We start from the raw sequence: 15,328 nt of genomic DNA on the forward strand, positions 1-15,328 counted from the left end.
AAGAAAGCTAGGTATCTCCCTCAACCTGAGCTTAGCTCAGTCTCTCTCCAGCTGTAACAATTTCAAATGATGTTTAGGGTTGCTATGGATGCTTCTGTACTTTCAAACTGTTTTATTATTCCATAGGTAGCACTATGATTGGTTGAAAAGCCTCAGAATGCTGTGATGTAATGAAGGAAGGACTAGACAGTACAAAGATAACTGCCCTTGGCTTTTTCCTCAGTCCTAATTCTCAGCTCACTGTATGCTGCTCTGCCTGCCACTCAATTACCAGGCCAACTGTTAGAGAAAGAAAGCTGACAGCCTAGTCTCTAACCAAAAATAAACAAAGCAAACTGGATGTAATCAATCTTCCCCTGTGCCTTTCTCCTTCTCTTCTCACAAGGAGAATGAGAAAACATATCAAATTCCTTGATATTTTATAATGTATAAATACTAAGTAGTAATTGAGCCCTGAGTCAAGATTATAACCTTAAAAATATCCTACAGTCCTAAAGTATTTAGATACTTTTCATGTTTAAACATTCATAGATAGAAGGAAGACTCAAAGCCTGGAAAAGAAGGTTTGAAAATCACATGTACACAGAAGTGGCAAAGAGTATACTTAGGCAATGGAAAGAAATTACTTTATTAATCTCTTAGTTGGATTCCTATACCCTTCTGATGAGGCAAAAGTCTTTTGGATTTGAAAAACTATAGGGTGCCCTAGGTCCCAAGAGCCCTTGGCAATTTGCTGAAAGAGTAGTATTCAAATGGGTACAATGTCTGAAAACGGTTCAGCAATTGCAAATTAATCAATGACTTGAATGGACTTTCTGACCCTAAGTCAGACAAAAATTCTTGGACAGAAATATAGTCCTTGATGACCAGGAGATACAGTAGCTAGCTGAGATGACACTGTGTTCTAAAAAGAGAAGTGCCTGGGCGAAGAACCTTCTGGAAAGAAAATGCTCATTCCAGTGAGCCAAGGTTCAGAGAAATAGATTCCCTATGGGACAAAACCAAAGCCCCCCCCCCCCCAGTCCTATAATGGGTATTTGAGGCTTTTGCTTTTCTAAAAGAGCCGAAAGCCATTCGATTTTAAGATTAGAAGAGAAATAGCAGAGCCCACTTTTCTTCCTCAAAGTAAGAGCTAAGGACTGTAGCTAAAGCTAGAAGGTAGAAAAAAGAGAAAAAATTCTGTAGCCTTGTACTCATTAGAGCTATACCTGGCACTTACTATTGGCTTAGCAGGACAACACTGAGCAGTAGCTGATTCACTTGAGACAGCAACTCCTAGCAGAGACTGTACAACTCATGACATCATTGGGGAGTAAGTAGTGAGGGCAGAATAATGGCATCCCCAGAAATATCAGTGGTCTTGCAGCATTGGAGACTTGATTTATCCCTGGTAAAATGTGGTATCTCTGGGTAGAGAGATATCTATTCAATTTCAGTGAGAGTCAAAGAGAGGTAGCAGAGGGAGTAACTGGAACTAGATATCACAAATATATTGGAAGTGCATTTGTAATAATATTCCTTAGCTACATAGAACTGATTTATAGGAAAGATTATAAAAGAGAGATTAATAACCAAAACTGAACCAAAAGTCCTTAGTAAAATAAACTTAAGAGTCAGGATCTAGAAAGATTGGTCTATAATAGGGTATACTGTATTGAGTTTAGATTCATTGGTGCTTATATAAGAATCCCCCCTTTTCTAATGGACATTTCAATTTATATGTAGGTGAGGATTTAGATGAGAGAGACACCCCCCCATTCTTGACGATCTATACTCTCACTTAGCATAAGAATTAGAGCTGGAAGAGATCTGAGTTCAGCTAGTTCAATCTCTATCTCACCAAAAGAAAAGCATAATAGAATATGGCACATATGAGACAAAGTGGTGAAATATCCACAAGACTTCCCAATTATTGAAGAATAGGCTTCTATGGGATATAAAAGGTTTCCTATCATAAGTGTTCAAATGGAGGAAGGCTGGAGGGGATGTTAAACAGAAGATTTCTGTTCAGATTGATTATTTCCATTTTCCTGGAAAAACATTCAGATGCATAGTATTCCTTTTTTAAAAAATGTTTTTTCCAATTACATATAAAAATAGTTTTAAACATTTGTTCCTCGAAATTTTGAATTATAAATTCTCTCCTTCCCTCCCCCTCCTCTCTAAGAAGGCAGCAATTTGATGCAGACTATGCATGTAAAGTCATGCAAAATATATTTCCATATTGTGGCAGGTAAAAGATAAAATGATTGAGGAAATAAAGGTTCAGTCTTCTAATCTAATATCAATTTATTAAGCAATGTATATCTATTGCCCAACAAATCAGGGCCAAGCCCCTTTCTCAGTTTTAGGGCTGGGCCCCCAAAATAGGGGGAGATTCTGCAAATAAGACCAATTTATTAAAATAAAGCAATACAACATCAGGCAATCTGATTTCTAACTGGAGGAAAGGTTAGGGACTTTCCAAATTGGAAGGGGAGGACAAGTGCAATTCCCTGAATTCAAGAAATAAGATGTCCCACTCCTCCCCAAGAAACTGTAAACAACCAAAGGGACATGGAAACAATAATTGATTGATCAGTATGGGGCCAGTTTTCAGATAAGACCTTTGGATTGCCAGAGGTGTACAATTATGAGAAAACTATTTGCATCAGTCTTTGGATTTGACTGAGTTTCTAGTCAACATAAACTAGATCCTTAGATGAAGATCTCTAAAAAGCAGAGAGAGTTGATCCACTTTCCCAGTCATGTATGTAGGGCTAGATTCAAACAATGTAATAAGGTTTTCTTGCAATTCCCACAATTGAATAAAGGTAGAATTTTTTAGAAGGTAGAATTTGGATTATGCCCACAATGGAATAGAAAGGGATTTAAGTTAGCTCCAGAATTGTCACAAGATGGAGTCAGTGTGGTTTACCCAATTCTCATTATCACTTCCTATCTTAATTCTCTCAAATTTCTTCAATTTTGATTTTGGGGGAACTCCCTCATGGGTCACTTATCTATAAACCAAATCCATAAGGTTTTTCATATATTTGTAGTCATTATTATATCATTTCCTTTGTTTAAAGATACTTAGGGAGGAGTAGTAAACCTCTTTTCCTGAATTTAGGGACTTGTACCTGTCTTCTCCTCCATTCTTGGAGTCTTAATCTTTCCTCCAATTAGAAACCAGATCACCTAATGCTGTATTGTTTCCTTTTAATTAATTTAACTACTTTTCTTTAACTAACTGGTCTTATTTGACTAATTGTTTTTAATATATAAAAATCTGTCTCCTCTTGTTATTTGAAGTTCAGCCCCAAGCTCAGGAAGAGGTCTGGTCCCTATTTGTTAGGCAATTGGCATGTATTGGCTAATAAATTGATATGCTCAGAAGATTTGGACTTTTGTTTCTCAGTCATTTCATCTTATGCTTAATACAGGTTGAGTTAGAAGTCAAACCCCTGCCAGAAAGTTTTCCAGAAACTTTCCAGTACTCCAGAGCACTCTGTTTAATCTTTCATCTGCATCAATTCTTTCTCTGGAGATGGATAGCATTTTTCATCATAAGTCCTTCAGAATTGTATTGGATCTTTGTATTTCGAGAGTAGCTAATTCATTCACAGTTGATCATATAATACTCCTGTTACTGTGCACAGTGTTCTGGTTCTGCTCACTTCACTTTGCATCAGTTCATTGAAGCCTTTCCAGGTTTTTCTGACAGCATTCGACTCATTATCTCTTATGGTACCATAGAATTCCATCATAATCATATAGAAACACTTTTTGACAATTGTTTTTTGACATTTTAAAATTCAGATTTTCTCCCTTCCTCCCCACCAAATAGTGAATAGTTTGATATAGATTATACCCATATTTTCATGCACCACACATTTCCATATTGTTCATATCATAATAGAAGACACTATCCCAGATACAATAGAAATCTCATGAAGGAAATATAGTGGAAGATGGCATGTTTTGATATGCACTCAGGTTCCAATAGCTCCTTCTTTGGCTATGGATAGCTTTTTCATTATGAGTCTTTTGTGGTTGTCTTAAAGGTGCTAAGGTTAGTGAGACAGAAAAGGAAATTCTAATCAATTCACAGCATTTATTAAATGCCTATTATATATTAGACATTTTACATACAAAAATAAATATAATATGAAGTAGGTAAATGATTGGGCAAATGAAAGATGCTTAAAGGGCTATAAAACTATCCATACCCTTTGACCCATCAACACCACTACTAGGTCTATATCCCAAAGAGATTAAGAGGGAAAGAAGAAAAATGACCTATATGTACAAAAATATTTATAGCAGCTCTTTTTGTGGAGGCAAAGAATTGTAAATTGAGGGATATGGAAGGACATATGAAGTGATGCAAAGTGAAGTGAGCAGAACCATGAGAATACAGTATACAGTAACAGAAATATTATATGATGATCAGCTGATCTCTTTCTCTGATTGACTGGTTTCTCCAAGAGCCTCCTTTAAGGAGGATGCCCAGACCAGTCACATCTCCATTCATTTCCTGGGCATACTCTGGTCACTCTGGACTTTCTTTACACTAGGATGGATACCCCACTCCCACAGCCTTTTTCAGTCTCCTTCCAGAGTTGGTTTCCCCATTATGGTGCAAGTTCCTTGAGGGCATTGACTGCCTCCCTACTTATATTTATGTTCCCAGCACTTAGCACAGTGCCTTAGAACATAAGATGCACTTAAAGAAATTTGTTGCCTTGTTGACATAGCACAATGACAAATCAAATCATTTTCAGCCTAAGAATTCTGTTATACTAAAGTCTAAAGTCAACTTGTTCTGCCTTGAATATATCTCCTGCACAGCAAGGCTCTCTGAGCCCCCTAGGAGGTCCTACAGAAAATAATTCATTTTAATGTATATTAAGTACCTTTTGTATCTTAAATGTGCTAAGGATAGTGAGATAGAAAAGGAAATTCTAATCAATCAGCAGCATTTGTTTGCTATTATGTTCTAGACATTTTGATGTACATAGATAAATATAATATGAAGTAGGTAATGATGGGGCAAATGAAAGGAGGGAAATGTTTTAAGGAAGTTTGAAGAAGAAAGCACATTTAGATATTGGGGTATCAGCATAAGCATGAATAAGGGGTGTGTCTGAATGTCCAATCCAATGTGCCAGCATCAACCTCATGGGCAGCTACTACTACTACTTCTGAAACTGCTTCCTTTCTCTGCTGTCCACTCCTCTTTCACTGCTTCTGGAAGACTTTGGAGCAAGAGAAAGACTTTAGTGACTCAATTAATAATATGTGGTTGGGAGGATTCCTGATAGGTCCTTTCAGATTCTCAGCAGGGCTGCCTCACCTGCTCAAGTGGCACTTATGTAACTAGAGCCCAGTTCCTGGGCACCAGGTAGGGTGTTTGCCCTCCTCTCTCCCACCCCCCAAGAGACTCTCTGCTGCTTCTAAAACCCCAGACTACTATAGTCAGGTCAAGGAAGAATCAACTGGACCATTTTTTGCCTTCTCTGACTGTTCAGGCTACTTTTTTTCCCCACCATGGCTCAACCTGAAGTAGATAGCTTCAGGGGTCTGGTTGGTTTGGACAAGGAAGGGAAAACAATTAAAATTTTAAGGTTTAGAAAAGTTAGCCTCTCTCTCCCCCCCCCCATTATTAGTCCTTAAGCTAGGTCTAGTAATGGAAAAGGGACTTTTTAAAACCAAGGAGATAAAGTTGAAAAGAGTCTTTTGTATTTTAGGAAAAGAAAGAAACATTTCATTTATAAGAACCGCAAAATTTGCTTTTGGAAAAATAAATTTTCTCAATTCTTTGAAAAGTAAGTTTGGGTTTCCTTGTTTCCTTAGTTCATCAACAAAAATAGTAGACTTCATTATTGAAGATGCCATAAATGTTTACCATAAATAAAATAAAATTCTCGGGCTTACCCCGCTTCCAAGAAAATGTACTACCCACCACCATGAGCATTAGGGTAGGCTTCATGCATATTTAAGTTTAGAAGTCTCACTTTCATTGTTAAACAAATCTTTGTTTCTCTTCACAAAGATGTGTTAACCTGAAGGCCTGGTTCTGAACCAAGGGATTAAGTGATACATGATACATCTAGGAGAGGAAAAGCAGTTGAAGGTCATAATATATTTGCTTTATGCATAGCTCATAGGTTCTGGAAACCTGCTCTTCCAAGCAACCTTTCAATAGCTTCTACCGGTTGCTCTTACACACAGAAATATACCTCTTGTCATTTCTTTCCTTGTCTTTGAGTCTAACTCAGGTGCTAGATAATTATATTGTTATTATTATGATTTTTTTAAATAGAAAATCTTTACCTTCCATCTTGGAATCAATACTATATATTGGTTCCAAGGCAGAAGAGTGGCAAGAACTAGGCAATGGGCATTTAGTGACTTCCCAGGGTCAAAAAGTTAGGAAGAATCTGAGGCTAGATTTGAACCCAGGAACTCCCCATGGTTCTCAATCTACTGAGCCACCTTGCCTGCCCCCTGTAAATGTATTATTAAAGGAAAGGTTAGTGAATATTTAGAAGAAGCAGCAGTGAATGAAAAGAGCCTAGCCACATCATTTTTCTATTCTTAAAAAGTAGGATTACTTCATTGGTTAATGGGGAAACTGCATTTGATAAAGCTTAACATGTTGTTCTTGTGGGAAAGCTGGAAGGAGATGTATAGCTATTGAGCAGATCACCCTGTTGGGTTTCTTGGAGCTGTTCTCTTGGGTGGGTAACTCTTCAGCAAGATGCCATGCATGATGGAAGGGGGAGAAGAGAAAAATTCTCCTTCCCCCAATACACTCAAGAAGAGGCATAAGAGAAAAAGTAGAACTGTTTCCTCTTGAGTCATAAGAGTTATTTCCTCTCTCCTTTCCATCTTATTCCAGAAAGGTACATTTTCTGGTCATCTATAGCTCTACAAGACCTGCTTTGTGAGGCTGTGTTTATTAACCAGGTTGAGTACTTATTATGTGGCAGGAATTATGTTAAATGCCAGAGAAACAAAAAAAAAGGTAAAAGAATTGCCCTTGCCTTCAAGGAGTTCACAATTTAAGAGGGAGAAAAGTAAACAAATATGTAGAAACAAGCTATATACAAGATAAATAGGAAATAATTAACAGAGGGAAGACACTAGAGTTAAGAGGGATTGTGAAAGGCTTCCTGTAGAAGGCATTTTAGTTGAGACTTGAAGAAAGCCAGGAAAGCCAGAAGACTGAGAAAAGGAGGGAGAGAATTCTAGGCAGGAGGGACAATCAGAGAAAATTCCCAATTAAGGTATAAGAAGAATGGAAAGGTAGGGGAGGGAAATAAAAGTGGTGAAGGGTTTTGGATGCCAATACAAGATTTTGTATTTGATTCTAGAAACAATAAGGAATCACTAGAATTTATTGAGTGGGAGAGGGACATGATTGGACCACTCTAAGAGAAACACTTTGACAGCTAAGTGGAAGATTGAATGTAGAGAGGGAAGAGACTCGAAATGACTTATCAGTGGGCTAATGTCCAGATGTGAGGTGATAAGGGCCTATGTCAGGCAAATAACACTATCAGAAAAGGAAACCCATTTAAGATGTGTTGTAATGGTGACAGAATTTGGCAAAAGATTGGCTTATAGGGGGTGAGAGACGGTGAAGAGTTGAGGATGACCATCTAGGTTGTGAGACTGAGGGACTGAGATGGTGGCACCCTTGACAGTGAAGAAGATTTAAGCAGGTGAGGATTTGGAGAGGTGAGAGTTGAGTTCAGCTTTGGACATGATGGGCTAAAGATATCTACAAGGCAATTTAAGATGTCTAATGGATGGTTGGAGATGTGAGATTGGAGGTCAGTAGAGTGGCTGGGGCAGGGCAGGTAGATTTGAGAATCATCAGCATAGAGATGATAACTGAATCCATGGAAGCTGAGATCACCAAGTGAAGTGGTATAGAGGAGAAAACAAAGAAGGCTGAAGATAGAGTCCTGTGAGACTCCTCTGGTCAGAAGACATGCCCTAGATGAGGTTCCATTGAAGGAGACTGATGAGAGTAGTCAAATAAGGAGAACAACCAGGCATGGTATCTTGAAACCCAGAGAGAAGAGAGTATTAAGGAGAAGAGGGGGATAAATAGTGTCAAAGGCTGCAGGGAGAACAAGAAGAATTAGGATTGAGAAAAAGCCACTGAATCTGGTAATGTTCATTGGTAACTTTAGAGAGAGTAGTTCTAGTGGAAAGATGATGTTGAAATACAGATTATAAGGAGTCGAGAGTGAAAGAAGTGGAGGCACTTATAAATGGCCTCAAGGGTATATGACTACAAAGGGAAGATGAGAGAGAGGATGACAGTGGACACTGAAGAATCAAGTGAGGGGTTTGGAGGAATGAGGGAAGATATGGGAATGTTTGTTGACAGTAGGGAAGGAGGCAGTAGACAGGGAGAGACTGAAAATAAATGATAGTGAAGACAACAGAAAAGGTAATATATTGGAGAAAATAAAATGGAATGTGATCACTTGTGCAGGTAAAGGAGTTTGCCTTATTAAGGAGTAAGGCTACTCAGTTATTTTTTGTGGTATAAAGAATCAGAAACTAAAGGGGTGCCCATCAATAGGGGAATGGCTGAACAAATTGTGGTACATGTTGGTGATGGAATACTATTGTGCTATAAGAAGGGATAAGCAAGATGATTTCAGGAAAAGCTGGAAAGATCTACAGAAACTGAGGCAGAGTGAAATAAGCAGAACTGGGAGAACATTGTACACAGTAACAGCAATATTGGATGATGATTATCTGTGAAAACCTGGCTACTCGCAGCAATGTAATGATCTGGGACAATCCTGAAAGACATATAATAGGGAATGCTATTCACCTCCACAGGAAGAACTATTGGAGTCGTCTTTCACATCAGTGTATTTATGGTTTTATTGTGGGGTTTTGGTTAAGAATGAGTTTATTTGCTCTTACAACAATGACCAATATGGAAGTGTTTTGCATGACAATAAAATATGATTTTAAAAATGTGTAAGGCTATTTCTTTTTGTGGGATAGGTGGAGGAAATAGAGTAGGTTGAGAAATTGAGTGGTCATGGTATTTGAGGGAAGAGTCTATATTTATGTTAAAGTCCCTTGATAAGAGGACAGAAGTTGGGAAGGAGAGAAAAATTGTGAGTCAGGCACTAACTTGTTGAAGAAGGAAGTGGAGTGAACTGAACAGCTACCAGGATTTTGATTAGGTAGTAGAAATGAATAACATTGCCCTCAAAGACGGAGAGGTTATTGAATGATGGAGCCAGAGAGAGAACTTGGCAATGGGGAGCAAAGAGTTATTCTGACTCCCCTTCCTTACCTAGAGAGTAGAGAATGAGTAGAGGTATAACCAGGGCTGGGACGGATGGCCAAGGAGGCTGCAATATTAGGGGAATGCATGTCTCAGTGATTGCTAAAAGCTAGGAGAGGGGGAAAAATTAAGATGAAGAGATGTTTTTCTTTTGCTTATGGAACAAGCATTCCAGAGGACACAGTATAAGGGATAGATGATGTTAGGTTGGAACTTTGGGGAGAACCAGTTGAGGGGGATGGGAATGAGGAATTGAGGGTGGTAGGGAATAGGGAATGAGGTTTAGGTGGTGATCTACTGAGGTTCAGAATAACTGGAATGTTGTAGGCTACAATCAGGTGTATTCATGTTCATCACTCCTCTGGCCAGAAGAGGCTGGAGATTAGGCAGGAGGCAAATGTAGCAGGAGCTAGAAGGCATATAGAAGCTTCTTTTCACTCCTCTTTCCTCCAAAGATTAGAAATTAAGCTGGGATAAAAGTTTTATACCTCACAGCCTTTTTTTTTTCTCTTCTCGGAGGTCAGGCGCAGCAAGAGATGGAACACTCAAGGGCGGAGGGAAGGTCATTTCTTGTACTGGAGAGAAGGTCACTTCTTGTACTGGAGACTCTCTACATTGGGAGGCAAGTACAGCAGAAGATAGAAACTACGCTGTACTGGTATAGATAGAGACAGTCATGGCTGTCCCCTAGCCTGTGGCTGGAAAGCAGGTAGGTGCTTGGGAAGTGGAAATGTTGAGCCCAGGGAGAAGTTCTACTGTGGAAGATGGAAGCCAGCCTAGGCACTTGCTGCTTTCTCTTAGAGGACATGTGTAGCACGTGAGCTGGAAGGCTCCTTGTCAAAGGAAGGCCATTCTATCATTGCTCTGGGCAGGCACTTTCCCTTGTCACCCATGTCTCAACAGGACTTGCCTTGCCCCTACCCAGGCATCTTCTACACATCTTCCTTCTTCATTGAGAGAATTTAATAGCAGTTTGCACCCCTTTTCATTGGTACCCTAAGATCAATCTTGGGGTGTTAGAAGGAAAGTTTCATATTGAATTTGAAAACCCATGAGTTGGGTTTTGGTTCAGCCCCCATCCCTTGATTAGTTTAAGACTAAGGCCGGGGGCTTATCTGTATAAGGAGCACTCATGCGAACTCTGGTCTGGGAAGGTGCCAGAAGCCTCATGGCTCCTTGGCATTGTCAAAGAAACTTGCCTGTTTGTCCCACATGACTCCTGGCATCTGGAAGACTAGCCTCTGACCTGGATTGAGGTCAAGTCTGACCAATCAGGGAGATCCAGAAAAAGTGATGTCATGGGGTTTAATTTATATATTAAGGAAGATCTCAGGGGTCGTTTTGGCCAAGTAGCAGGAGTGAACAGAGACGTAAGGTGAGCAGGGAATTTAGGTTACCTAGGGAAGAAGGTAAGCTACCAGACATGTGGCTATGTGCTTTTTCTTTCTCTGACCCACTTTTTACTATTTAATAAATGATTATAAATTAATATACAGTCCCTGGAGAATTTTAATCATAATACCTGGATTGCCAGCCATATACAGCTAACAGACACTCTGGGACAAGTTCAACCAAGAATAATCCCCTGTGCACAACAATAATTTAGCTAAACTCATCTTTCAAAGAGTAGCATAATCCCACTCTGAAATATCTATCTTAGCCCAGCAATTCTGAACCCCTGGTTGACATTTTTCAAACCCAAATCTCCATTCCTCACTGACTGCTCCTTTATTCTCACCTCTAGTAATCTGCCCCCTTCCCAATCTCCCAGTCTAAACTAGCTAACTTCTTCCACTCTGATCTAGAATGCCTGATGGATAGTTAAACTAACTTTCATCCTAATCCCCTTGTCTAGGTTTCCCATGAATTTTGAGACTGAAAACATCAAAGACTTCAATTCAAGTGAAACGATAAGCTAACTGACCAAGACCAAGGTACAAATGAAGTCGTCTTATGCTTTATTTTGAAGACTAAAGGTTTTATAAAATACATTATTAAAATTACACATACATGGGAAACAAGAATGGTATAATTTAGCCAGTATGTTCTAATTCCAAGCATATCTTTAACCAAAGTACATTGCTTTCACTTAGCCAAGTTACAGGAGAGAGAGAACCTTACAGGCTCAATGTTTTATAGACTCTATTACAAAACTTGTCTTTAAGACCTATTTGAGAAAAAAAAAAAAAAAAAACTTTGGCTGAAGTTCCATCTGTGTCCAGTGGGTGGCTTCACCATACTTCTAAGATTTTTTTTTAAATACTCAAGAACCCGCCATATGCAAATGTGTGTATATGTATATATCGATATGAATATGATATATATATGCACACATGTATGTCTAAAATGAAGGTTTACCAGATAATATATATCTTATCAATACATTTAGCATCAGAGAACACAGACCCCTCCTCTGAATATCAGTAAGCACTAGATGTCCACTTCAAATGTGGGCAAGTCTTTGTCTCATCATCATGGCCCTTTGTGCTTGGTTTTTAACAAGAACAATAATTAATTACCTTCCCTTATCGATTGCTTTCCATACCCAAAACATCTGCAACTAATGAGGAAATATTTGATGATCAAGCAGTGGATATGGGGGGCAGGTGGCCCATATCTTGGCAGATTTAGAAAAGGCAGAGAGCACTGTAGCGTCAGTTCATCAGCAATACCCCAGATTCCCCATTTCTTTGGCAGCTGTCCCTCTGAAGCAGCATCATTAGTTCATGCAGATCGTATGACCCACTGAGGGGGCTTCTTTTATTTTCATCTTGATCACGGTATTTGCTTGCTGTTCAAACTCTTCTGGCTTTGGAGCACAAGGAAACATGCAGGTGAGCAGTTTGGCATGCCCTGGATGTCAAAGGGAAGTTACATGATGGTCTTTGTCCATGTGGTGGGATTTCTAGCCATGCCACCTCTTCTGCACTTTCTAAAACAGGGAAATGAGGATATTGTTTTTCCTTAGATCCCTTTGGTCTTGAGAAGCTCCCTCTTATTTAGTCAGCTTGGCAATGAGCAGCATCCGGAGTGGGAGGATGTCTTCGACCCAGGTGTTGGGTGAATTCACCATCCTCTCCCACAGAGAGATTTCAGCTGGTGTGGAGTCCATCCAGTCTACTTCAATCTCATAACTTTTACCTGAAAGATTGGAAAGATGCATTTGCAAAAGTAGTGGCATGTGGTAGAGCCTGGGGAAACTGAGACAAAAAAAATAGAACATTCCCTCCTCTCAAAGACCTTACATTCTGTTGGGGAGATGAATGGATGAATTTTAAAATGAAATTAAACACAACTACATGTCAAACCCAATTATTGTACTCTCAATCATTCTCATTAATGGAGGAAAGCTGTGGCACAGATCATGGGGAAGTAACAGGAAGACAAATTTCAGCTCAAGATAAGAAAGGATGTTTTTAAAAATTAATTTTATTTTATTAAGCAAATCAAATAAAATTTATTGATTTAATCATTTTATGTTATTATTAACTTATTTTCATTTAAATTGTTGAGTAAATTAATTTTGTTTTTACATCTAGATTTCCCTCAGTACTTTTACCCTTCTCTTCTCAGAGAAACAATCATTAAAAAAATTTCTTTAACTCTTACCATCTCTTAAAATTGATACAAAGTATCAGTTCCAAGGCACAAGAATGATAAGGGCTAGGCAATGAGGGTTAAGTGATTTGCCCAGGATCGCATTGCTAGGAGGTATTTGAATTCAAATTTGAACCCAGGACCTCTCATCTCTAGGCCTGGCTCTCTGTCCACTAAAGCATCTCACTGCCCCCCCTTATAACAATCTTTAAACTGTTTTTAAAAATTAAACCACTTTTTAAAGAGAAAGAGAGAGAGAAAGAGAGAGAGGGAAGGAGGGAAGGAAGGGAGAGTGAGAGAAAGGAAGGAAGGGAGGAAGGAAAGGGGGGGAGAGAGTAAGAGAGAGAAAGAAAGAGAAAAAGAAAGAAAAAGAAAAAGGAAAAGAAAGGAAAGGAAGGAAGAATGAGAGAGAGAGAGGAAGGAAGGAAGGAAGGAAAAAAGAAAGAAAGAAAGAAAGAAAGGAAGGAAGGAAGGAAGGAAGGAAGGAAGGAAGGAAGGAAGGAAGAAAAAAAAAGAAAGAATTTCCCCAAGTAGCCAAAGGATCTGAACAAGTAGTTTTCAGAGGAAGAAATGAAACTTATCAAATAGCCATGTGAAAAAAAGTGCTCTAAATTAATGGTGTCAAACTCAAATAGAAATGGATCCCAGAAGCTATATATTGACTTAGAAAAAACATAAATTAATATTATCTATGTTATTATTTTTATATACTTTGTTAAACATTTCCCAATTATATTTTATTTTGGTTCAAATTGGGAGTTTTGCAGGGCCATGTGAGCTAGGCAGTTCTGTTTTAATCATTAGTAATTAGAGAAATGCAATTTAAAACAACTGTGAGGTTATCACACACATCCATCAGATTGGCAAAGTTGATGAAAAAGAAAAATGACAAATCTAAGGGACCACCATTGGTGGACCTGTGAACTGATCTGGTTATTCTGAAAAGCAATTTTGAAAAGCAATTTGAAACTATGTTCAAAAAATTACTAAATTGTGCATCCCTTTTGACCCAGGGATAGCACTACTAGGTCTATATTCCAGAAATCACAGAAAACAGAAAAGGACTTATATGAACAAAATTTTTTATACTATGTCTTTTTTGTGATGGCAAAGAATTAGAAACTGAGAGCACATCCATATTTTAAAGTCTTAGAAACTCTGGTGGCAGCTAGGTAGCAAAGTGCATATCAGGCCTGGTGTTTGGAGGACTTGGGTTCAAATCTGTATTCAGATACTTCCTAACTATGTGACCCTAAGCAAGTCATTTAACCTCAATTGCCTAGCCCTTGCTGCTCTTCTGTCTTAGAACTAATACTAAGACAGAAAGTAGGGGTTATTAAAAAAAAAAGTCTTAGGAACTCTTATCAACACAATCACCAAACATGACTCCATGGCCAATCTGGGAATTGGTTTTGCATGACTATATGTATTTATAATAGGGGATTTTTTTTCTTGCTTTCTCAGTGGAAGGCAAGGAGAAAGAAGAAACTAAAAATGAAGCTTCATTTTAAAAAAATTGAAATAGAAAAGATACAAATGAATTTTACTAAATCCTGAGTTCACTGGAGTTTTTGTCTCCCATTAAACTGAAAAACCTAAGAAGTCATACCTGTTCCAAAGCCTATCCGTAGTCCTCCCAAAAACTGATTGGTTAATTTGTGGTGGTCCCAGACTGTCAGCTCTACGCAGGCTTCTTTCAAGTCTTCAGGCCTAAAACCATCATAGACCATCGTGTGGTTGAAGATAGGATTGGCCGTTTTTCCCACAGCCCTTGTTTTCTGACGACTTTTCCTACTTGTGTCTGGCAGGATAGTACTTCAAAGAGAAATAATATGGCGAGGTCATATTTCTTAAGTTAGCTCATTTGTTTGCATCATTTTTTTCTCACAATATAGCTAAATAACTCAGTACAAAAATATAGGATTGGGGGGAATGTTAGACAAAAGGCAATTATGACCTCAGAGATGAAAGTATAGTTATATATTAATTATCTAGGATAGAGGTTATCGATGGTTTAAAAAAATCAATAACCAATATTTATTACATGCCTACTATGTGTCAGGCTCTATGTTAGACATTGGATATACAAGTTTGGCAGCTTCACAGCTTCAAATGAATTAGATAATTATCTCCCCCCATTTTTATTATATTTCACTTAAGCTAATATTAAAATGTATTTATTCTCCCCAAGTGCACATCAGCAGGGCTGATGGGGCAGATGGCCTGCTGGGTAGCTCTGTGGATTAGGAGCCAGGCCCAGAGATGGGAGTTCCTGGGTTCAAATTTGGCTTCAGACACTTCCTAGCTGTGTGGCTCTGGGCAAGTCACTTGACCCCCATTGCCCAGCCCTTACCTCTTTTCTGTCTTAGAACAAATACATACTATTGATTCTAAGATGGAAGGTAAGGGTTTAAAAAA

General features: G+C 38.6%; 1 protein-coding gene across 2 annotated transcripts in view; it reads right to left on the minus strand.

The window, feature by feature from the left end:
• Positions 1–11,248: 11,248 nt before the first annotated feature.
• The window catches only part of SYTL2 (synaptotagmin like 2), a 105,719-nt gene continuing 101,639 nt past the window's right edge, over positions 11,249–15,328 (minus strand). For both annotated transcript variants that reach the window (XM_044668200.1, XM_044668199.1), the window contains 2 exons: positions 14,520–14,725; positions 11,249–12,454 (listed from right to left, as the gene is read on the minus strand). In XM_044668200.1, coding sequence (XP_044524135.1) covers positions 12,309–12,454; positions 14,520–14,725 — 352 coding nt within the window. In that variant the 3' untranslated portion in view covers positions 11,249–12,308. The remainder of the gene's footprint in view (positions 12,455–14,519; positions 14,726–15,328) is intronic.

Source organism: Gracilinanus agilis, chromosome 3, assembly GCF_016433145.1.
Source record: "Gracilinanus agilis isolate LMUSP501 chromosome 3, AgileGrace, whole genome shotgun sequence".
NCBI lineage: Eukaryota > Metazoa > Chordata > Mammalia > Didelphimorphia > Didelphidae > Gracilinanus > Gracilinanus agilis.